Genomic DNA, 23139 nt, shown 5'->3' with positions numbered 1-23139 from the left:
TTGATGTAACATGCTCCTATTTTTTGGTTCACTGTTATACCCATAAATGTTGACCAGGATAATAACAATGTTGTCAATATTCAAAGCACAAGCAACCCAATGTCCATTTTCATCTGCCTTATTACACAGTATTTTACCAGGACATCTGTTGAAACAGATGGCAACTCCAGCCGAATGATTTGTTCCATGACTGAAAAGAATTTTGTCCCCCCATTGCTGTGACCAGAACTTAACATCAGAGTCATCAGAATGGGTTTCCTGAAGAAAGATGCAATGTGCTTGTTGTCCCTTGCAATACAAAAAAACAGCTTTGTGCTTGACAGAGTCTTTAAGTCCCCTTGTATTAAAAGAAAGAAAAGAAATGTCAGTTTTTAACTGGAACGTAGAACACATAGAACAAGATTTATGAAAAAGTTCTGGGAGGTGGAGTAGAAAAACCTTGAGTGGGTGGTCCCATATCCAGAACTGTTCCACTATGTATTCCTTCCCAGAATCAAAAATCAGTCCATACCTGGAGTCTTTTCCACAATGCGCTTGCCTTCAGTGAAAGCAAATGGGCCTCTGAAGCCTGCAGCCTTGCCCTCCTTTCTAGCCTGGTCGATTTTTGGCCATAATGCTTGTCTGGACCGCCAGTCCTCCTGAATCAGGTCTTCAGCAAAGCGGATCCCTTCTTCTTTACATACTGGTGAACCCCTCGTGCGTCTCCAGATGTCATCTCTCACTATGCGTCTAGCAAATAGGATGATGATTTGTCGATGTTTGTTTTCCAGATCACCATCTTCGCCAGAACTCCACCCTTTATCGACGATTTCTTCGTTCGCTGCAGCGCTCACTTTCCATTTCTCATCTCACTCCTCGCGGAGCCTCATACACGTGACAACGACACGGCACAACCGAACTTGATAATGTTACATGATTGGCATGTTAGCGTGTCTCTCTCACTGATTAGCGATTACGCCCTACGTTGCTCAGTTACCTGAGAGCGAGTGCCTTTGTTCATGCAACCAACCTCGCTTCGCAACTTCAGGTTTCTTCGGACGAAGAAAAAAAATTATCGAATGCTTTATCAAACGCATTTTATATTGATATTGATGATGTGTCTATCGCGAAACATATCGCTATCGTTCTGTCGGCCCAGCCCTACCCCGGAGTAAACCGAAAGTGAATAAAACTTTAGCCTGATCGGAGCAAAAAGACCGTGGACGTTGGCGAAAAACCATGCTACATTGTAACAAGAACCCCCTGCACTTACTGCGTGTTCTGTCAAAGGGTTCGGGTGAAGCAATCTGAGCCTCAGCGACGGGTGGCTCGGACACAACGACTTGTTGGGCTAGCTGCGGCACAATCCGGCTGGCGAGCTGCGCCATGTGGCATGAAAGCTCCACCACCTGAGACGCCATGTGCTGGTTGGAATCATACAGTGCCTGAAACAGTTGTTCGTGCTGGCCGAGCAGCGCGCCCTGAAACGAGATGGCCTTCTTTACTGGATCTGGCCAGATTGTTCTGTTACAGTTTTCACCACGGTTTTAGAATAGGACCCAAAGATGAAGACCAGAGAGCACTCTCTCTTTTAACCTGTGCCTGATTAGCCTAATCAGGAACTGGTGTGCACAGGAAGGCGGCCAGGTGTAAGACACACCCAGCTGCACAGGTAGGTGAAGACAGACAGGCAAAACACACTGGGAAAAGGGGAAAAGGAAACAAATGGGAGAGACACACTGCCAGGTGGCAGATGGAAGCCAGTGGTAAAATGTGGGACATGTTAGTGTGTGTGCTTTCTGTCCCTTGTCTCTTTGATATGCCTCCATGTCGTTACAAAAAGGATCATATTCAACCAGAGTGACTTTAATTTTCCTTTATTTTAAATGAAAAGTAAAGTCACAAAGTGTCAGTTGTTTTGCCATCAAAAGTGCATCACTTATTTTTTTTCTTAATTCACAGAAAGAGTTTTTATTTAGGGACAAAAAACAGTGTTCATAATTACTGTTTTGTGTTTCTGACCAAAACAAGATCTAACATCTCTCCACATACACACTACTGTTCAAAAGTTTGGGGTCACCCAGACAATTTCATGTTTGCCATGAAAACTCACACTTTTATTCATCAAATGAGCTGCAAAATGAATAGAAAAAATAGTCAAGACATTGACAAGGTTAGAAATAATGATTTTATTTGAAATAATAATTTTGTCCTTCAAACGCTGCTTTCATCAAAGAATTCTCCATTTGCAGCAATACAGCCTTGCGGACCTTTGGCATTCTAGCTGTCAATTTGCTGAGGTAATTTGAAGAAATTTCACTCCACGCTTCCTGAAGCACCTCCCACAAGTTGGATTGACTTAATGGGCACTTCTTACATACCATACGGTCAAGCTGCTCCCACAAGTCAATAGGGCTGAGATCCGGTGACTGCGCTAGCCACTGCATTATAAACAGAATACCAACTGACTGCTTCTTCCCTAAATAGTTCATGCATAGTTTGGAGTTGTGCTTTCGGTCATTGTCCTGTTGTAGGAGGAAAGTGGTTCCAATCAAGTGTTGTCCACAGGGTATGGTATGGCTTTGCAAAATGGAGTCATAGCCTTCCTTATTCAAAATCCCTTTTACCTTGTACAACTCTCCCACTTTACCAGCACCACAGCAGCCCCAGACCATCACATTACCTCCACCATGCTTGCCAGATTGCGTCAGGCACTCCTCCAGCATCTTTTCACTTGTTCTGCGTCTCACAAATGTTCTTCTGTGTGATCCAAAGACCTCAAATCTGTCTGCCCATAACACTTTTTTCCAATCTTCCAATGTCTGTGTTCTTTAACCCATCTTAATCTTTTCCTTTTATTGGCCATTCTCAGATATGTCTTTTTCTTTGCTACCCTGCCTAGAAGGCCAGCATCCTGGAGTAACCTCTTCACTATGGACATTGAGACTGGCATTTTGCGGGTACCATGTAATGAAGCTGCCAGTTCAGGACCTGTGAGGTATCTATTTCTCAAACTAGAGACTCTAATGTACTTGTCCTCTTGTCTATTTGTGCACTGGGGCCTCCCACTCCTCTTTCCATTCTGGTTAGAGCCTGTTTGTGCTTTCTCTGAAGGGTGCAGTACACACCGTTGTAGGAAATCATCAGTTTCTTGGCAATTTCTTGCATTGAATAGCCTTCATTTCTCAGAACAAGAATAGACTGGAGTTTGAGAAGACAGTTTTCTTTTTCTGGCCATTTTGAGAGTATTATCAAACCCACAAATTCTGATGCTCCAGATGCTCAACTCAAAGGAAGGCCAGTTGTATAGCTTCTCTAATCAGCACAACCCTTTTCAGCTGTGCTAACATAATTGCACAACGGTTTTCTAATCATGAATTAGCCTTTTAACACAATTAGCTAACACTATGTACCAGGAGTGATGGTTGCTGGAAATGGGCCTATGTACACCTATATAGATATTCCATTAAAAATCAGTCGTTTGCAGCTAGAATAGTTACCACATCAACAATGTCTAGACTGTATTTCTGATGAATGTAATAATATCTTCATTGAAAAAAACTGTGCTTTTCTTTAAAAAATAAGGCCATTTCTAAGTGAACCCAAACTTTTGAATGGTAGTGTATCTAAATAACAAAACAAAGTAACAAAGAAAACCAGTAGGGTTATCGATTAGACACTTTCTGAACTGGAATCTTTCATGTTGGCTTACTGTTGTGCTACCCAGAGGACAGGCTGTCATTAAAGCAGGCCACTGACTGATTCAATGAAGACCTTATTTTCCGAGCAGCTGCAATATCCATGAGGAAGAGGACAAGATGGGAATGCTGACAAGTGACAAGGTGACAGCAGAAGCTGAAAGGGGATTTTATTACACCAGAACTTATCATAAACAATAACCAAACAGCAGTGAAAATAATTCTAAGACTACATACATACATATAAAAATTTTAATTGCGGTCATTGAAAAAGCAGAGAGGGCCATGTGTAGACTAGCCGGAATGCTCGATGACTATGACTGCAATTCCATAAAACAACAGTTTTGCAAGTGGTTCCTGTGCCATGTAGTAATATTCTTTATACAGTCATTAGTATTTCCTGATGGTGTCTTGATTTTCTTTAGTTGTCTACATCACATCACCAGTCTCTCTCTTGAAAACTAGGCATTTGTACTTAATGCCATTCTCCTCTTGAATTCCACTCGGTACATCAGGAAACCTTATTTGGAAACAAAAGAAAAAATGGATAAACAATCTAATGAAACCATCACACCACATTATCTTTGCATCGCATAATTATCTTCAATGCCATGAGCTTTTAATGTGGAAGAAAAAATACTGACATAAAACAAGTTGTTCTTCCATGGACCGTACAATGCATTGTATGTGTGTGTGTGTGTGTGTGTGTGTGTGTGTGTGTGTGTGTGTGTGTGTGTGTGTGTAAATATATGTGATATAATGTTATTTATCCTGACACTTTGTAGATTTTATAATACTTTTCAGTAGTTTTGTACCCCTGCATATACTCTTAAACCCTTGTCCTGTTTTGTCATTGTTGTCTTGTTTTTATCTTCATATTTTTGCACATTGTGGGACTGAGAAACATCATGTCAATCTCTCTATGTGTCCTGTACATATGACAAAATCAACATTAAAGTTGACTTCAGAAATACGATCATGCTTTTACAACAAAAATCTGCTTTCACCCATTCACACACACATTTGTACAGCTAAGCCACATGCTCATTACAAGGTAGGGTTGGGTGGTAATCCAGTAATAAGGTATCCCGCGGTATCTAAAAATAGCAATGGTATCAGTTTCATTACCGTCATTAAGAAACATGCTGCGCATATAGGTCTATAGGGGTCTAACATAATTATAGCATCGTCATAAGAAAAATGAAGTCCACTCCGTTCAATGTATCTGGTTGAATTTTTACTCAAGGAAAAGGTGACTGCAAAAGTACATGTTAAGAATGAAGCCGAGCAGTCAGATGTTTTAACACAGGTATGTCCAGGCGGTCATTTAGGCACATCTGAGCAGAGTACCGTTATCTCGTACAAGCATACGGAGAAACACCTCTTTTGAAAACAGTTTTTCAGCCTTTTTCTGCTTGCTATTGTTCTTAGCTCTCATAAAAGGATGAAATGCAAATAAAACCGTAAAATAACACTTCGGGCTGCTCAGCAGAGTCCTCTGTGAGCGCTCTGCTCATTCATGAGACGGAGCGGTGAAACTAACTGTGTGGTTACGCTGGTCAATAGCAGCATTGAACAGCGACCCACCCACATTCACCATAGAAACACCAATGACGATCCAGAAGGAAGTAACCCCAGAGATAGGTTATTGTATGAAGAGCGCTCCCTCCACTCTAGATACCACCTCCTCTTTATGTAAACAAGCAGGACCTTTGTGATCTCAAACTAACACAGTCATAGGAGGAGACATTAGCAGCATTTTTTCGAGCTGGAATATAACTTTTGACCACAAAACAGCAAAGGTAAAACATACTTTATGATTTAGCGAAGTTTTTTTTTTTTTTTTTTTTCATCTTTGGCTGTTAGCTCGCCGAGTTTTCGTCGCACAGTGAGGAGGCAGACATCTTTGTGATCATCAGACTCTCCACTTTCATATGATACCGGGCTTTTGAGGTTTGCGTGAAGTGGTGAAATCAGCAGATGCCGTACCTTGGACGTGCGCTATTTTCGTGTTTTTGTTACATGCGCACATAATTTCGTGGGGTATGAATTATGTTTCGTTTGGGTGGCAATGCTAGGTAGAGGATTTTAACTGAGTTTCTCACCGTCATTCTGGTATGCTACAAGTTAGGACTGGTGCTTCTTAGCTTGAGCATTGACCATCTGAACTGCACGCATGTCACGCTGCCCTGCAAAGTGATTTTTAATTAGTCACGGTAATACCGTATACCCCGGGAAAATGTGGGGAAAGTTTGACGGTATCAAAATTTGGATACTGCCCAACTCTATTACAAGGCTTATCCACTCACACACCGATGGCACAGCATCAGGACCAATTTGGGGTTCAGTATCTTGCTCAAGGATAGTTTGACAAGTAGACTGCGGAGGCCAGGGATCGAACCACCGACCTTCTGATAGGTAGGCGACTGCTCTACCTCCTGAGTTGCTGCCACCCCTCTTGGAAAACTGAGATAATGCCAAAAACAGGGTAAGAATCTGCCTTTAGTCAACATCATTTACAACTTTACCACTCAGTGCAATTAAAGTAACTTCGTTCTTTAAAGTAATATCACAGCAACCAGCGATGGTAATGTCAGCAAATCCTTTCGAGCTTAACTATTCCATCTGACCCACAAGGCAATTCCTAATTACAAAACAAGCAACTCAGAAATACTACAAAATCTTGAGAATGTAATTTCTTTTTTTTGACAATGAAAGAAAAGGCATAACATAGTAGACTAATATGTCCTTACAGGTATTCCCTTCCAGCTGTATGCCTGTCCGGGTCATGGTTAAGGTGAACGCGTCATTCACAAAGCAGTTACATTGATGTCACATCAAGAAAAGAACATGCGGAACACTGCGAAATGTTGCACTTTCAAAGAGGATAAATGCTAATTTTTTGCTAAAGTAAAAGGAAAGCCAGTGTGCCTAAGTCAGTATGTGGGACATGCTCGTAGTGATGAAAAAAATTGAAACCTGGGAATCTTTGCAGCTTGAAACATGTTAAACTGGGTGAGTTACAAGGACAAATGTGCTTCGATGAAATAAAAAAAAAAAAAAAAAAAAAAAAAAGCTTTCACAAGACTACATTCTGATGAAGACAATGTCATGCAGTTTTGTGGTGGCTGAGGTAATATCTAAAATGCTGAAACCTCATTCAAAAGGAGCATTTGTGAAGGACTACCTTGTTGCAGATGAGGAGCTACATTTTTCTATGCTGCAAGAACAAAAGCCTGCGATGCCATCTGCTGATGAGGTGTTAACTCCTTCATGCTTTCCACGATATGTTTCAGTACATGAAAAGTAAACAAAAGGAACTAAACATATTTTCTGCCCCATTTAATGTATAACCATCTGGTGTACCTGAAAATCTACAATATGAAATCATTCAGCTGCAAAGCCATGATGAGTTCAAAGCAGCCTCCCTCCACCTGTGTTCTCTGAACTGTATGTACATCCCAAGAATTTTCCCATTTTGTGGAGACATACACTAAAGGTTTCATCTCTGTTTGGGACAACCTAACAATGTGAGCAGCTCAAAACTGACTCTCGCAAAGACTCTCTTCTGCTCAACACTGACTGATGCCAACCTTGATAACCAGCTCTGAGTAGCATCATCATCATCATCACTACCGTCTATCATCAGACAAAGAGAAGCAATTCTAGGCGAAACAACAAATGTAAAAAACTCTTTCTCATGGGATGACAGCAAAGTACAAAGTACATAGCTGAATCATAATTAAAGTTAATCATCTCTGGAGTAACTCAAAAGGGTAGAAATGACCTTTGACATCAGAGAAGGTTCAAAGTATCCTTTCTTTCTTACCACAGGAATTTGGTGTTTAGAATTGAAGACTAGATCGCTCAGATGAGCCACACGCCCCTCTTTGTGACTTTGTTTTCCTGTATAGCTAGACTTTATTTATTTATCATGCGAAAACCTACAGTATGTTGACACTGATGTGTAGAGTTTTGCTTCCTGGCCAGTACAGAAAGTCCAGCTCTACCTGCACAATAATGGTCTGATGAGATAAAAACATACCTTTCTTGTACTTTAAATAGTCCTCTGTCAAACTCAGGGAAGAAAACGTCACAGTCGAACTCTGCCATGATGTTCGTCAGGTAAACCAAGTCACACCACGGGTGCTTCAACGCATCCTGGTCATAAACAAGAAGAACCGAGATTCTTGTCCCGTTAACAGAATTAACAACTTGGCTCTTACATGTGTAATTTAGCACAATATTATCACAGAAGTTATCTAAGCTGTCCAAGAGAAATCTGCATATCAGTGGTTCTAAATGGCACTGAATATTTAACAGTTTCCTTGGCAACCCTGCTTGTGTGGGAGTAGTTTAAAAGTTCAAAACTGAACTGCAGTTTACCTGCCCTGTCATTAGCTTGCCTACTGTATTTACTTTGAGATTGGTGTATATTTGTGCAAACTACATGGTTTCAAACAGCCATGTAAATGTAAATAAATGTAAATAAAGCACAGTCTGTAACAGGCATGGATAAAAACACACGGGGGTGCACTAAGAGTGTGTGTGCCTTTATTCCATGTCCTTATTCAAGTGTCCCAGTAAGCTATGACAGTGTCACAGTGAGTCAGCCTACACAATACTAGGACCCTGAAACAGAGCTCATTTTTGCCAGTATTGCTAGTTTACCCTGTAGACCTGCGTCCCACCAACAATCCAGATAGTCTCAATCAGATCAGCAAGTGGGGGCTGTGCTCCCAGGCGGACGGCACTCTCAAAGTCTTGGCACAAGAAGTGGGCATGTTCTGGAACCGTGCTGTGAAAGGAAAAATGTCCAGCAGACAGAAAAGGAGGAATGACAATGAAAGCCTAGAATTGGTTCTGGATAACACCATATATCTTTATCTCCTTGTTGACAGAGATGTTTGTTTGTGTGTGCATGTGTAAGAGAGAGAACAGAGAACACTTACTTCAGTTTCATACTCAGCACCACATGCAGAACATTGGCCAGTGGGAACATTGTTTCTGGGCGAGAGTGCCAACACCGTTTGCCCCAGACCATCATGTTCATCTTTCCTGAAGCATACAATAAAATATTTTACAACAAACTCCACATCTCAACTACTGCAGCTCTCATGTCTCTTCTTACAGCATATAATACAGGGTTGGGTTTTAAAACTTTAAAGGTTTGGAAGGAGTTGGGGTGGGTGATATGGATAAAATCTTATATTATGGAATATTGAATAATTTCCCAAATTGGAACCAATAAAGTAACAGTCTAAGTCTAAGTCATGTTATTTTATATCATTATATTGAGGTATATGACATTTTCTGGAATGTGAAACTATTTAAGGATAAAATAACCAAATGTCCCTTTTTGGCTAATCCAGTGATTTATATACCTGAAATGTTAATGTTAAAAAGGTCAGTACTACTTGGACTGTTCCACCTTATACCTCTCGAAATAGTATGTTCCATCTCCTCGACGTAGTGCATAAACTCGCTATTCAGCGGAGTTTGTTTACTAGTTGAGTATCTTCGTAGTCTTAGTTATCTTTGCCTTGTGTGCATCCATTGAACTGAAAGTACTTTATGTTACAGATTAATAGAATCTCAGGTACTTTCCCTTTTTTGTGATGGACTACTTGAGGACTCCTGTCTTGTTCACTCCTGCTAGTTATGCTAATTAAGCCTAGTTAAGGGCATTGCAACAGTGAAGTTGGTTTTCCCCTGTGCAGAGTCTGTGTAATTGTATTACATGCAGTGTGCTCTTTTAAGTCATTTTATACATAAAAGCTTGTTGTAGTAATATGTTCACATTTGCTTGATCCACACTTAGCATTGGCTGTATTTCCAGATTGTTTAAATACGGCGCATAACTTAACTGTTCTGACATATGGCATTGAAATCAAAGACTTAATAGTCTCCACTCCTAGCCATAATTCTGTTGAACTATGTATTCCTTTGGCTCTGAACAGTAATGACTTCATGAGCTTCTTTAATGATAAAATTCTAACTATTAGAGACAGAATTCATCAGCTCCTGCCATCAACAGGTACTATTTTGTCTTCAAACACAGAAACCGTAGAAACTGTTACTCAGCCTGTCGCAGTTTTAGGCTGTTTTACACCTGTCAGATCAGGTATATTTTGTCTCAAAATGATGCAGAAAAACTAGTCCATGCATTCGTAACTTCCAGGCTGGATTATTGCAATTCCTTACTATCAGGCTGCCCAAATTCGTTGCTGAATATTCTCCAGTTGCTCCAGAACACTGCAGCACGTGTTCTGACAAAAACCAGGAAGCGAGATCATATTTCTCCAATACTCGCCACTTTGCACTGGCTCCCTGTAAAGTTAAGAATAGAGTTTAAAATTCTCCTCCTTACTTACAAAGCCATAAATGGCCAGGCACCTTCTTATCTTAAAGAGCTCATAGTACCTTATTGCCCTACTCGAACACTGCGTTCCCAGAATGCAGGTCTACTTATGGTTCCTAAAGTCTCAAAAAGCAGAACAGGAGTCAGAGCATTTAGCTATCAAGCTCCTCACCTCTGGAACCATCTTCCAGTCTTTGTCCGGGAGGCAGACACTGTCTCTACATTTAAGAGTAGGCTTAAAACTTTCCTCTTTGATAAAGCTTATAGTTAGGGCTGGCTCAGGCTTGTCCTGGACCAGCCCCTAGTTATGCTGCTATAGGATTAGACTGTCGGGGGACATCCAAAGATACACCGAGCTCCTCTGTCCTTCTGTCCCTCTCCATCTGCATGCTCTCATGTCCTACCACGGCGTGCTACTAACTTAGCTCCTTCCCTGGAGTCTCTGTGCTTTGTCGTCTTGCAGGTTCCCATGGACAGTGGCTGAATCTGGATTGTGGATTTCAGCTGCGTCTCCTGCCTTGGCCCTGCCTGACATCCACTGCAACTGCTACTGCTATTATTACATCCACTGTCACTGTTACTGTGATTGCATGTCTGTCTCTCTCTCTGTCTCTCTCTCTGACTGCTTTTCTGTCTGTCTGTCTGTCTGTCTGTCTGTCTGTGTCTGTCTGTCTGTCTGTCTGTCTGTCTGTCTGTCTGTCTGTCTGTCTGTCTGTCTGTCTGTCTCACTCTCCCTCTCTTGCTCTTCCTCTCTCACCCAACCGGTCGAGGCAGATGGCCGCCCACCCAGAGTCTGGTTCTGCTCGAGGTTTCTGTCTGTTAAAAGGAAGTTTTTCCTCACCACTGTCGCCAAGTGCTTGCTCATGGGGAAATTGTTGGTTTCTTTGTAGATTAAAGAGCTTGGTCTGTACCAGCTCTATATGGAAAGTGTCCTGAGACAACTTCTGTTGTGATTTGGCGCTATACAAATAAATAAAATTGAAATTGAAATTGAATTGAACCTTCACCAACTAATTTCAATTATTTCATCATCAAAATCATCAACCTGTATTTTAGATCCCATCCCGACTAAGCTGTTTAAAGACATATTACCTTTAATTGACTCTTCAGTATTAGACATGATCAATCAGTCTTTATCAACAGGCTATGTAACACAGTCCTTTAAAGAAGCTGTGATAAAACCTCGACTTAAAAAGCCTACTCTTGATCCAGGGGTTTTAGCCAACTATTGACCGATATCCAACCATCCCTTTCTCTCAAAAGAGAAAGCAGTTGCAAATCAGCTGTGCGACTTTCTACACAAAAATAGTTTATTTGAGGATTTCCAGTCAGGATTTAGAGTGCATCATAGCACAGAGACAGCACTGGTTAAAGTTACAAATGACCTTCTAATTGCATCTGATAAAGGATCTGTCTCCATACTAGTCTTAATGGATCTTAGTGCTGCATTTGACACCATTGACCATGGTATCCCACTGCAGAGACTGGAACGCTTCATTGGCATTAAGGGAACTGCTCTAAGCTGGTTTAAATCCTTCTTGTCAGATCACTCTCAGTTTGTACACGTTAATGACGACTCTGTGCTCGCTAAAGTCAGCTATGGAGTTCTGCAGGGTTCTGTGCTTGGACCAATTCTATTCACCTTATATATGCTTTCTTTAGGTAAGTTTATCAGGAAGTACTCAATAAATTTTCATTGCTATGCAGATGATACCCAGCTATATTTATCAATGAAGCCAGAAGAAACATAGCAGCTATGGATGGCATTGCACTAGCCTCCAGCACCACTGTAAATAATCTGGGAGTTATCTTTGACCAGGACATGTCCTTTCACTCCCATGCAAAACAAATTTCAAGGACTGCCTTTTTTTATTTACGTAATATTGCAAAAATCAGGCATATTTTGTCTCAAAAGATGCAGAAAAACTAATCCATTCATTCGTAACTTCCAGGCTGGATTACTGCAATTCCTTACTATCAGGCTGCCCAAATTCGTTGCTGAATATTCTCCAGTTGCTCCAGAACGCTGCAGCACATGTTCTGACAAAAACCAGGAAGAGAGATCATATTTCTCTAATACTCGCCACTCTGCACTGGCTCCCTGTAAAGTTTAGAATAGAATTTAAAATTCTCCTCCTTACTTACAAAGCCATAAATGGCCAAGCACCTTCTTATCTTAAAGAGCTCATAGTACCTTATTACTAGGGCTGGGCGATAAATCGATTTTATCGATTAATTCGAATTTGTACTTAATGTCGATTTGTTTTAATGAAAATCGATTTTCTCAGCAACATCCGCAACCAACGCCTGCCTGCTGGGCTCCCGTAGTTCAGAGTGTGCGCCCCCTCCCCCCGCAATTGATACATAAACAACATGGCGGCAAGCGGTGCAGAGTTCACTCCGAAGAAAGGAAGCATATCTTCAGTCATTTGGAATTGGTTTGGGTTTGCGGCGTCAGACACTGAACAAACAGCACCTCGCTGCAAAGTCTGTTTAAAGGCTGTTGCTACAAAAGGTAGCAGTACTACTAATTTACTGCAGCACCTCAAACAGAAGCATGCTGCCGAGTGGGAGAGGTGTTGCTCCCTACGAAGTACGTAGGGAGCGAATGAGACCGCGGCAGCCCAAGCACCGCCACCAAAAAACAACCCACCGTTTTGGAAACATTGACAAACTGTATCCCGTATGATAAAAAAGGAGCCCGGTGGAAAGCTGTTACGGATGCAGTCACGATGTATATTGCAAGAGATATGGTGCCCATATACACCATGGAAAAGCCGGGGTTTATTCACCTGCTGAAAGTTTTGGACCCCAGGTACGTGCTACCAGGCCGCAAACATTTTTCTGAAGTTGCCTTGCCTCAGCTGTATAACAGTACACGCCAAAGGATCTCTACGGAGCTGGAAGGAGTGCCGTTCTACTCCGCGACAACCAATCTGTGGTCCAGCAGAGTGATGCAGCCCTACCTAAGTTTAACGGTGCACTTCATAAGCGACGACTGGACTCTGTGGAGTGTCTGCCTCCAAACGGCTTACTTTCCCAATGACCACAAAGGGGAAATAATTGCCCAGGGGCTAAAAGACGCTCTGAGCTCGGGGAATCTTGCTGAGGACAGACTCACCTGTGTAACCACTGACAGCGGTACCAACATGATCAAAGCTCCGAAAGACAATGAGTGGCCCAGCCTTCAGTGCTTTGGACACAGATTGAACTGTGCTATAGGTAAGAATCAAATGATATCTATTTCCCTATTCTAAAAAGACATGGAAAGCCTAATTAATTAATGATGTGAGTGATGCATTATATCAAACCAACATATACTGCCACAAAATCTGCATGATTAAATATAATGGTACACACAGTACATGCTACTGTGTGTGCGTGTGTGTGCACATGCATACATTTGTGTGCATAATAAAAACACTAAAACTACTGAATACTTTTAAACAATAACAACTAAACTGTAACAAGGAAACAGACCTTGGAAACTAATTAATTGAAAACAAAAAATAAATACTAAATAAAAATGAAAACTAATGGTAAAATACAAAACTATAATAACTTGTATGCATGCTCTTTGTGTGCATTAATAAAATGCACAGACAGTATACAGACAAGTTTGTTAATGTAGGCCACGTTCCACTAAAACTTGTTTTGCTTGTTTATGCTTTATCTATCACAGAGAACGGTGTGAAGGACCCACATTTCGAGCGTGCAGTTGGGGTCTGTAAAAAGACTGTGTCTGCCTTTTCTTACAGCTGGCCTACCCACTCATCAGCTAGTAACAGAGTCCCCAACCAGATGGGGCTCACGCCAAAAAATGATTGAGAGGTTTCTCGAAAAGGAGAAGGCCATAGTCCGTGTCCTGGGTTCAGACAAGAGAAGTCGCCATCTTGTGCCCACTTGGCAAGATCTTGAAGTCTTAGAATCCATAAACAAAGCTGTGAAACGACTGGCGAGTCATATGTCAGCGTTTCGTGCATTAAACCGGTGCTCCATTTGTTCAGAACCAGTCTCCTACAGCGACAGGCAGACGACACAGAGCTCACTGCAACAATAAAAGGAAACATAATGCAGTACCTCGATGACAAATACAGCAACGCTGTGCAGGATGAACTGTTAGACATTTCCTCACTGATGGACCCAAGGTTCCGTACAGCCTACATTGACCCAGACAAGGTGGAAAAGTCAAAGTCAAAAAAACAGCTGTCACTGAACTCATGTCTCTTGCTCCTGTTGACAAGAGCACACCACAGCCGCCTGGACCAGCTGTGCAGGTGTGTGAAGAAGAACAGCCACTGCCCAAGAAAAAAATGACTTAAGCTGCCTTCTTCAAGAAGAATGCACCACTGTCATCTCCTGACCAGCCAGAGGCAGTGAAAATAGAGACTGAGCTGACAACGTACTTATTGACCCCTGAGGTTGACCCAGACACCAATCCACTTGACTGGTGGAAGCGCCACCAACCTAACTTTCCAAGGCTAGGTAATTTGGCAAAGAAATACCTCTCGGTCCCAGCTACAAGTGCCCCCTCTGAGAGGGTTTTCAGTGTGGGGGGAGGCATTGTTACATGCCACCGTGCATGCCTCAAGCCAGAGGTAGTAGACAGGCTTGTCTTCCTGGCTAAAAATGTTTAAAAACAGCAAAGAAGCACCTCATGCACTACTATTTGATGCTGTTGATAGTGCTGTTAATGCAGATGTTTAATGTTGTTAACAGGGACTTTTTTACTATGCAAAATATGTTAAGGTAACTGGATACTGAATAGCAAGTTGTTAAACGTTTGTAAATGTTTTGTCAAAAAGGATTACATACATTTTATTTCAAGTTATGCTTATGTCACTGTTAGTAAGAAAAGCCTACTGAAAATTTAAATTTTCACAGTTGTTTACAGTGGAAGGCTACTATTTAATGCAGAAAGAAGAAATTTTATGTTTAATTTTATTTGATGCAGATGTTTAATTTAGTTAACACGATTCAGGGACTTAAAATAGTGACCAATTACTTTTTACCACACAAGCACCTCTTTATTATGCAAAACATGTTCACGTAACTGAGAGTTTTGTTTGCACTTTATTTTATCAACCTCAACAAAGGGTCTTAAAATTTTATGTTTTATTTTTTTAAGTTAGTGTAAGAGTGCATTGAGTCATTTTGAAACAAGATAAAGTTTACTGAAAAGTTACATTGTCACTGTTTACAATGGCAGACAGGGCTTGCCATCTCTTTTTTGTGGCTTGTTTGTGTAACTTAAACCCCAGAAGGGAAAATTTAAACAAAATAAAATTTAAACTTGTTTTGAACAATTTCTCTGTCATCTGCTAATTGATTTTAGGTAATGGGTGAAAAAAAATCGTTTTAAATCGTGAATTGGGATTTTTTGTGAAAAAATCGGAGATTTTTTTTTTTTTAGACCATATCGCCCAGCCCTACTTATTACCCCACTTGAACACTGCGTTCCCAGAATGCAGGTCTACTTATGGTTCCGAAAGTCTCCAAAAGCAGAACAGGAGCCAGAGCATTTAGCTATCAAGCTCCTCACCTCTGGAACCATCTTCCAGTCTTTGTCCGGGAGGCAGACACTGTCTCTACATTTAAGAGTAGGCTTAAAACTTCCCTTTTTGATAAAGCTTCTCATTAGGGCTGGCTCAGGCTTGTCCTGGACCAGCCCCTAGTTATGCTGCTATAGGATTAGACTGTTGGGGGACCTCCAAAGATAGACCGAGCTCCTCTGTCTTTCTCTCCCTTTCCATCTGCACGCTTTCATGTCCTACCACAGCATGTTACTAACTTAGCTCCTTCCATGGAGTCTCTGTGCTCTGTCGTCTCACAGGTTCCAATGGACAGGCTGAATCTGGATTGCGGATTACAGCAACGTCTCCTGCCTTGGCCCTGCCTGACATCCACTGCAACTGCTACTACTGTTATTACATCTACTGTCACTGTTACTGTGACTGCATGTCTGTCTCTCTCGCTCTCTCTCCCTCTCTCTCTCTCTCTGACTGCATTTCTGTCTCTCTCTCTCTCTCTCTCTGACTGCATTTCTGTCTGTCTCTCTCTGTCTGTCTCACTCTCTCTCTCTTGCTCTCCCTCTCTGACCCAACCAGTCGAGGCAGATGGCTGCCCACCCAGAGCCTGGTTCTGCCTGAGGTTTCTGCCTGTTAACAGGAAGTTTTTCCTCGGCACTGTCGCCAAATGGGAATAGTTGGGTCTCTGTAGATCTTGGCCTGTACCAGCTCTACGTGGAAAGTGTCCTGAGACAACTTTTGTTGTGATTTGGCGCTATACAAATAAAACTTGATTGAATTGAATTGAATTGAATTGAATTGAATTGAATTGAATTGAATTGAATTGAATTGAATAACTGGAATTTAATGTTGAATTCTGCCTATTTTGTTAAATAATTTTTGGCCCAGCCTAGGTCACCCAGTCTTGTTAATATTGATCAGCAGTCTTCAAGTCTGAAACACCAGCCCTCTATACCCAAGTCAAGCTTCCCTCCACAACCCTGGGAACAAATCTACTCACTTAACAACCACAGGCGATTCCAAACCCAAATCCCAAAGAATCATCTGAGCTGTTCCTCAGTGACTCGTCTGGGAGTGAGGATTCTAAGGATAGCCATGACAGATTGGCATTGCACAGACAGCAAGTGAGTATGATGACACACCGAGGAGACAGGACAAGCTACAAAAGAACTGTCACTCCAGTTACCGAAAGCCAAGCCCAGTAGGTGTACAGGAGTGGTTCTATCGGGGTCCAGTGGCCACAATTCCTTTAATGAGTCACCTGAACCCTAGAGAGTTCAACTGCCTGAGAATTGCACTAGACCAGTGATTCTCAAGTGGTGGATCCCCTTTTCAGCGGGTTGCAGGCCTTTGCCTGGACAAATAAAAAATAAAAAAATAAGAAAAAACAAAACAAAACCACATGCTTTTATTTTGAAGGGGATTTTTAATGCAGTGGAGTGCCATCTATTCGTGTTGCGGCTTGTCATTAAGGGGTGATGGTGGGTCCGAAAGTGAGAACCACTGCACTAGACAACCTCCTTCCTCATGATGCCTCAGAGATTTAAGTACCAAATACCCTTGACCACCCCAAGACTCCTACAGCAATTCAAGGCATCCCTTCACTGACACCATGGCAGCTCTCAACTTGCAGTATAGGCAGCCTCATCAGCTGGCCTTACAGTCAGCTATAGCAGAACTATACAGCTACAGCAGAACTCATATTAGATACATGAAATATTGGATTCTTAGAGGTAGACAAACTGTTCAAGTCTTCAGCATCATTGCCCTGAATGCAGGAAGTGGCATGGGAAGCTGCAGATCCCTTGCATGGTGGATTTTCCCCCAGCCAGGCCAAGTGGATGACCACTCGGGGAGTGCACTTGTATCTCCTGTCCATGATTGAGACGGAGTCTTTCTTGATGGCTTGGAGAAGATTTTCGGCCCGCCATGGCAAGCCTTTTGAGTTACTCTCCGACCAGTGCACAACCTTCGAGGGTGAAGACCAGGACTACAAGATGCATTCTTTGCACTTCAATTAGACCTACAAGCCCAGCTCTCTCCCAACAAATTGAGTTCAACTTTAACCCGCCAAGTGCTCCCCATTTTGGTGGCTGTTGGGCAAGAGAGATAAGGTCACTGAAGCAAGCACTACAAGTTGCCATTGGCACACAGTTTATCAGTGAAGAGGTTCTTCAAACTGTGCTTGTAGAAATTGAGGGCATCCTTAATTCCAAGCAACTGGGCTATGTTTCCTCCGATGTGGCAGATTTTGATCCCGTTACTCCCAACATCCTGCTGATGGGGCAGCCTGACGCCTCCCTGCCCCAAGTGGTGTACCCACAGTCCTCCTCCTTTGAACTCCTCAGCAAACGATAATGGCACCACAGCCAACTGCTAGCAGACTACTTCTGGAGGAGTACTTGATACTAGTGCTGTCAAAAATATCACGTTATTGATGCGTTAATGCAAATCAATTTTAACAGCATCATTTTTTTTAATTGCACGATTAACACTCTTTCTGACCTAGTGAACTTAGTAGTAGTTTTTCATAAGCTGTGGCCACTGCTAGTAATGTTAGCAAAAACTACAGGATCCAGTTATAAACCGGAAACAAAACAATAGGCACGCCCCACGCACGTGTTTGGTCTTGCCTGCTCGCTAGCTGTAAAAAATGGATGTCAAACGCGAAACGCTGAATTGGATGCGAACAAGATTCTGAATGGAAAGTTTAGTTTCAAAAAGTTGCCAGATGGGTCAGCTGACAAGACCAAAGTTATCTGTGTGTATTGTTGGTGTGAACTCAGTTATCACCGTAGCACATCCAGTCTGAAATACCACTTGGCCAAAAACACGGCGAATGCGAATTCTCCGCTGCCTCCTTGTCAAAACAAGGCAACAATGGATGGCTTTCAACCGAGGCATATGGATACCGCAACGAAGAACAAGCTTACTGCAGCCATAGCCAAGTAATGTTCATTCTTTCTGGAGAGAAATAAGAGGCTGGGTTGATAAGCCTCTGGTGAATAAATAGAAGAGCATTATAGTCTGACCACTTGTATGTTTAAAGGAAACTTAAGAAAGGAAAGTTTAAGCCATGGTTTAACTGCACTATAGCCTGAGTCCTAGTTTACAATGATGTGCACTTTGTAACTCTTTCTTGTATCACCCTGTTTTGATCCCTTAGAAAGGGTTGTTGAAGGGGCTTTTTTGTAACCAAGTGTTTATTTTTTTTGTAATCTGTTTATTGACAGTGTTAAATTGTGTGAGATTTTGCTTGAAATGTGAATGGCTGCTCAAAGTGAGAATGTTAGTGTGAAATAAAACACTACAAGTTGTTGTTTTCAATAAAAAACATTTGCACAAAGCAAGCCTATGCACTTTTCCGTGATGATAAGAGTATTAAAATGATAATTAATGGGACATTTAGAATAGATAAAAAAGTGCGATTAATTTGTGATTAATCGTGAGTTAACTATGACATTCATGAGATTAATCGCGATCAAATATTTTAATCGATTGACAGCACTACTTGATACTAGTACTCGAATACTTGATATCGCGTGTAAGGCACATAACTGGAATTTATTGTTGAATTCTGCCTATTTTGTTAAATATGTTATTGTTTATCTGGCATAATTTTATCTCATAATTCCACTTTGTGTTGATGCTGCACATAGCAGTGAATTATTTGTAAGCAACTGTTGCTTATTGGTTTGCATTATACTCTTCTTACATTTATTTCTCCTACTTGAAGAAACCACACACACACACACACACACACACACACACACACACACACACACACACACACACACACACACACACACACACACCCTGTTACAACTATTCAGAAGTTCTCTTCACTAGAACCTCTGGACTAAGTGTGATTTAACCGGTCACTTCGGTGGTAGGCCATGATTACTTGGAACCCCAGAACGAAAATAACACGTCCACTTTATTTCGCCACTTCATGCAAACCACACAAGCCTGGTATCAAATGAAAGCAAAGAGCCTGATGATCACGAAGATGCCTGCCTCCTCACTGTGCGACAAAAACTCTGTGAGCTAGCAGCCAAACAGTAGCAGAAAAAATTTCGCTAAATCATACAGTATGTCTTACCTTTGCTGTTTTGTGGTCAAAAAACGCTGCTGCTGCCTCCTCCTATGACTCTGCATTAGTTTGAGATCAATCACGAAGATCCTGGTTATTTACATAAAGAGGAGGGGGTTTCGAGAGTGGAGGGATTGCTCTTCATGCGATAACCTATCTCTGGGCTTACTTCCTTCTGGATCGTCATTGGTGTTACTATGGTGAATTTGGGCGCTGCCCCTCGAATCTCGACTCTGACTGTTCAATAGAGATACTGACTGGTCTAACTGCGCAGTTAGTTTCACCGCTGTGTCTCATTTACTCATGAATGAACAGAGCACTAACAGAGGACTCTGCTGAGCAGCCTGAGGTGTTATTTTACTGTTTTATTTGCATTTCGCCCTTTTATGAGAGATTAGAAAGCAGAAAAAAAGGCTGAAAAAGTATTTTTAACAGAGAAGTTTCTCCATACGCTTGGATGAGATAACAGTACTCTGCCCAAATGAGCGCCTCGATATACCTGTGTTAAAACATCTCATCTCATCTCATCTTCCAGATGAAAGAAAAAAAAAAATACTGTCATATACTGTGAAACCGTTATAATTTTGAAATATACCGTGAAATACATTTTTGGTCATACCGCCCAGCACTAGTACTACATCACATCATTGCCATCAATTAGTCCTGTGAACTGACTGGGAACTTTTCCCACATAATACACCCAGATAAAAGGAAAGGTACCTTGATATAACTGTCAGGTAAAATCTGTAACCATTGATACTTGCATCTTACATTATATATCACCATTTCACCAAACATTGAGTTGGCCAAGAATGCCTATGTTATATTTACTTTAATTAGTTATTCCTTGATATTATAATATTCTATACATTTTTATCAAATTGTTGTAAATATTCAGCAAAGTAAGGATATATCACTTTCATATAAATACTAAAATGTTGTTGTGATTTTGGCTCCAGCATTTTAAAATTTTTAATGACATTCATCACAGCACCTACATGAGGTGGCTGTATTATGAAGTAAATTTACCTGGTCTTGACACCCTTGTGACAGTGTTGAGAAAGTACTGGAATTCAGATCTGTAAGAGTCACAGTTTCAGTGTTAAATGATGCAGAAAATAGAAAGCTGTTACTGAGGTCATTGATTCTAAGTACTACTGCTTATAGTTTTCACATGGAGCAAAGATTGCTGTGGGGAGTAAGATGTATCACATCAAAGTTATCAATGGTAACTTCATTATACTGCTAGCACCTGTTACCTTTGCAACTAGTGTTGCTATTACTGCCAATGCAATTGCCTTCTGAAGGTTTTTTGTATTGATCAATTACATTATTAGGGGGAAATTAACATATGACAATTTTGATTACTTTTTTTTTGCCATTTGTCAGTTAGAAATACCAAACATTTGGGTGACTTCAGGTAATATGGGATATCAGGTAAAGTAGGATAGATAAGCACTGTAATGATTTGATATGTATAAACTCAACAGCCAATCACCAAAACTGATGTCTAATTTTTGCCAAAACACTTCTGTCACTAAGCAATAGTTTGGATTGGTCTCACATCACCTGATCAGGTGTGGTCAGTCTTTATAGAAGTCTGTACAATGCAAAGATATGGAATTAGCTAACAACCTGTATTACTGGATCATAATGAATTGATTTAAATTTACTGAAACACACACACACACACACACACACACACACACACACACACACACACACACACACACACACACAAATTAAATAATGTTTTGTTTAAAAAAAAGTTTTATATTGCAGTGATTAGCATAGCCAACATAATTGAAATTTTCTTCAACTTGATTCTGCTGTTTCTGTGAGCTTATTGATTCCTGATTCCCCATTACATTATGCCATACTATGACTGCCCCTGTATGTGTATGTGTGGTGTGACTAACTGTATTGTCTCTGAGGTGGGAGCTGATTGCAGTGGCGACCAGGACAACCTGATTGTGGTTATTGGGAGCACCTGAGCTCAGTGCTCCACAGGATATAAAAGGCCCAGCTTCTTACCTGCCTCTCTCGCTCTCTCAGACTCTGACCACGCTTGCACCTTTTTGGTTTGGTTAAACTTTAGTTTACTTTACTGTACAACACCCATCACAACATCATATCCATGCAACCACATGAACACTACTGATAATACTGACTGAAACACATCCCATTTCATTTGGATTATTGTTGGTTTACGATAAAACATGCCAGCCTTTTGTTGTCTTTTCCCTTTGTTTGCCTAGAGCCAGGGTGGTGACTGACCCACTTTAGCCAATAGGCTGTCCCAACATAACCTGAACGTGCATTAGTGACCAAGGAGGTGGTATGTTTGAAGGTGTGTAGCTTCTAAAAAAATTGTGTATTCCCATTCAATTCCAACATAAAGACGTTCATAAACCCTAAAACAATTCATAGAAACACCACTGGAGTGAGGTAACAGTGTTTTTGTAACTCTACTAGAGTACCTGCCAAAAACTGGCCAACATTACCTGAATTCACTCTCCTTGATACAGCTTCTCCTTTAGTTTCCCCATCTACACTGTCAATGTTTATGTCATTGCATATGTATGTTTTTGGTGTTTAGGGTGACACAGTAAGCATTTATCATCCATCACTTTGGTATATTTATGGGCCAGCCGATTCATTAAAAATAACTGTGGAAATAATTCTTAGTAACTACATGCTTTCATAAGACTGATAAACTTTACAAAGAGGTTTGCAGAGGATGAGCTATAAGCTAATTGCTACACAGAAATAAAGTGATGCTGGTGAAGAGTGAAATACAAAATATTGCACTTCTATTGCACAGTATACGCTGATGAATTGTATGTATGCATGCACCACATAGGATACAAACTTTAGTAACTGAATCAAGCATTTAAAAGACCTAATCACAAATGGTCTCATTCTTACGGTATACTCCAGGGCAGTTTTCCATCTTTCCCCATCCCCATGTCATTGCAAACTGCTGCGATGAGGCGCACAGGTTTCTTCAGCACTTCGTCATGACTCCTTTCCATCTTCAATAAGTGGTCACACAGCCAGACAGACAGGAGGGGGCAAGATCTACAACAAACACTAACTACTTGTATGTGCCATAATAAATAAACGATGTTTGGCCTCGGCTATCACCGCCCACGCAGTTTTGCAACTCCTCAATAAGGAAAGTAGCTATTGGCTGTCCTAAAAGTCGCTGGAAGTCGCTACATGACGTCATCAACTAAATTGCATAATTTGCCATGTACATGTAACCTAATAACGTCGTTATTCCATTCCTTTCGTCTGTCTATTATTATTTTTTTGTTTTGTTTTGTTTTGTTTTGTTTTTTAATGTCGCCACTCCAACCCTCATCCTTTATCCGGGCTTGGGACAGGCAAAGTTATCTAAAAGAGACACTCTGGCGCAGTTACTTGAGTGTAACTCCCAAGCGAAAGTTTGTTAGACCGCAAACGATACCTCTTTCC

At 41.2% G+C, this 23139-nt stretch overlaps 1 protein-coding gene across 2 annotated transcripts; it reads right to left on the bottom strand.

The window, feature by feature from the left end:
• Nucleotides 1-3816: 3816 nt before the first annotated feature.
• Nucleotides 3817-22830, bottom strand: LOC139337997 (dihydrofolate reductase). 2 transcript variants are annotated; one of them, XM_070972870.1, is made up of 6 exons: nucleotides 22588-22823; nucleotides 20689-20738; nucleotides 8630-8735; nucleotides 8349-8475; nucleotides 7723-7838; nucleotides 3817-4197 (listed from the first exon to the last, which is right to left on the bottom strand). In XM_070972870.1, exons 1-6 carry the CDS (start codon nucleotides 22692-22694, stop codon nucleotides 4107-4109), a joined length of 597 nt encoding a protein of 198 aa, XP_070828971.1. In that variant the 5' UTR covers nucleotides 22695-22823; the 3' UTR covers nucleotides 3817-4106. The 2 variants fall into 2 exon arrangements, with proteins under 2 accessions (XP_070828971.1, XP_070828972.1); XM_070972871.1 differs by lacking the exon at nucleotides 20689-20738 and having other exon boundaries at nucleotides 3818-4197; nucleotides 22588-22830.
• Between the last annotated feature and the right edge of the window lie 309 nt (nucleotides 22831-23139).

The sequence above is a fragment of the Chaetodon trifascialis genome, chromosome 10 (assembly GCF_039877785.1).
Source record: "Chaetodon trifascialis isolate fChaTrf1 chromosome 10, fChaTrf1.hap1, whole genome shotgun sequence".
Classification (NCBI taxonomy): Eukaryota; Metazoa; Chordata; class Actinopteri; order Chaetodontiformes; family Chaetodontidae; genus Chaetodon; species Chaetodon trifascialis.
This window is presented reverse-complemented; position numbering and strand designations above follow the sequence as displayed.

Excerpts from the sequence above, each read along its gene's own strand:
- LOC139337997 (XM_070972870.1), bottom strand. The coding sequence starts at position 22,694 with ATGGAAAGGAGTCATGACGAAGTGCTGAAGAAACCTGTGCGCCTCATC. Across the intron at positions 8,736-20,688 it reads CACAAGGGTGTCAAGACCAG|GAAAGATGAACATGATGGTC; the intron begins GTAAATTTACTT and ends TGTATGCTTCAG. Across the intron at positions 8,476-8,629 it reads GTGCTGAGTATGAAACTGAA|CACGGTTCCAGAACATGCCC; the intron begins GTAAGTGTTCTC and ends TTCCTTTCACAG.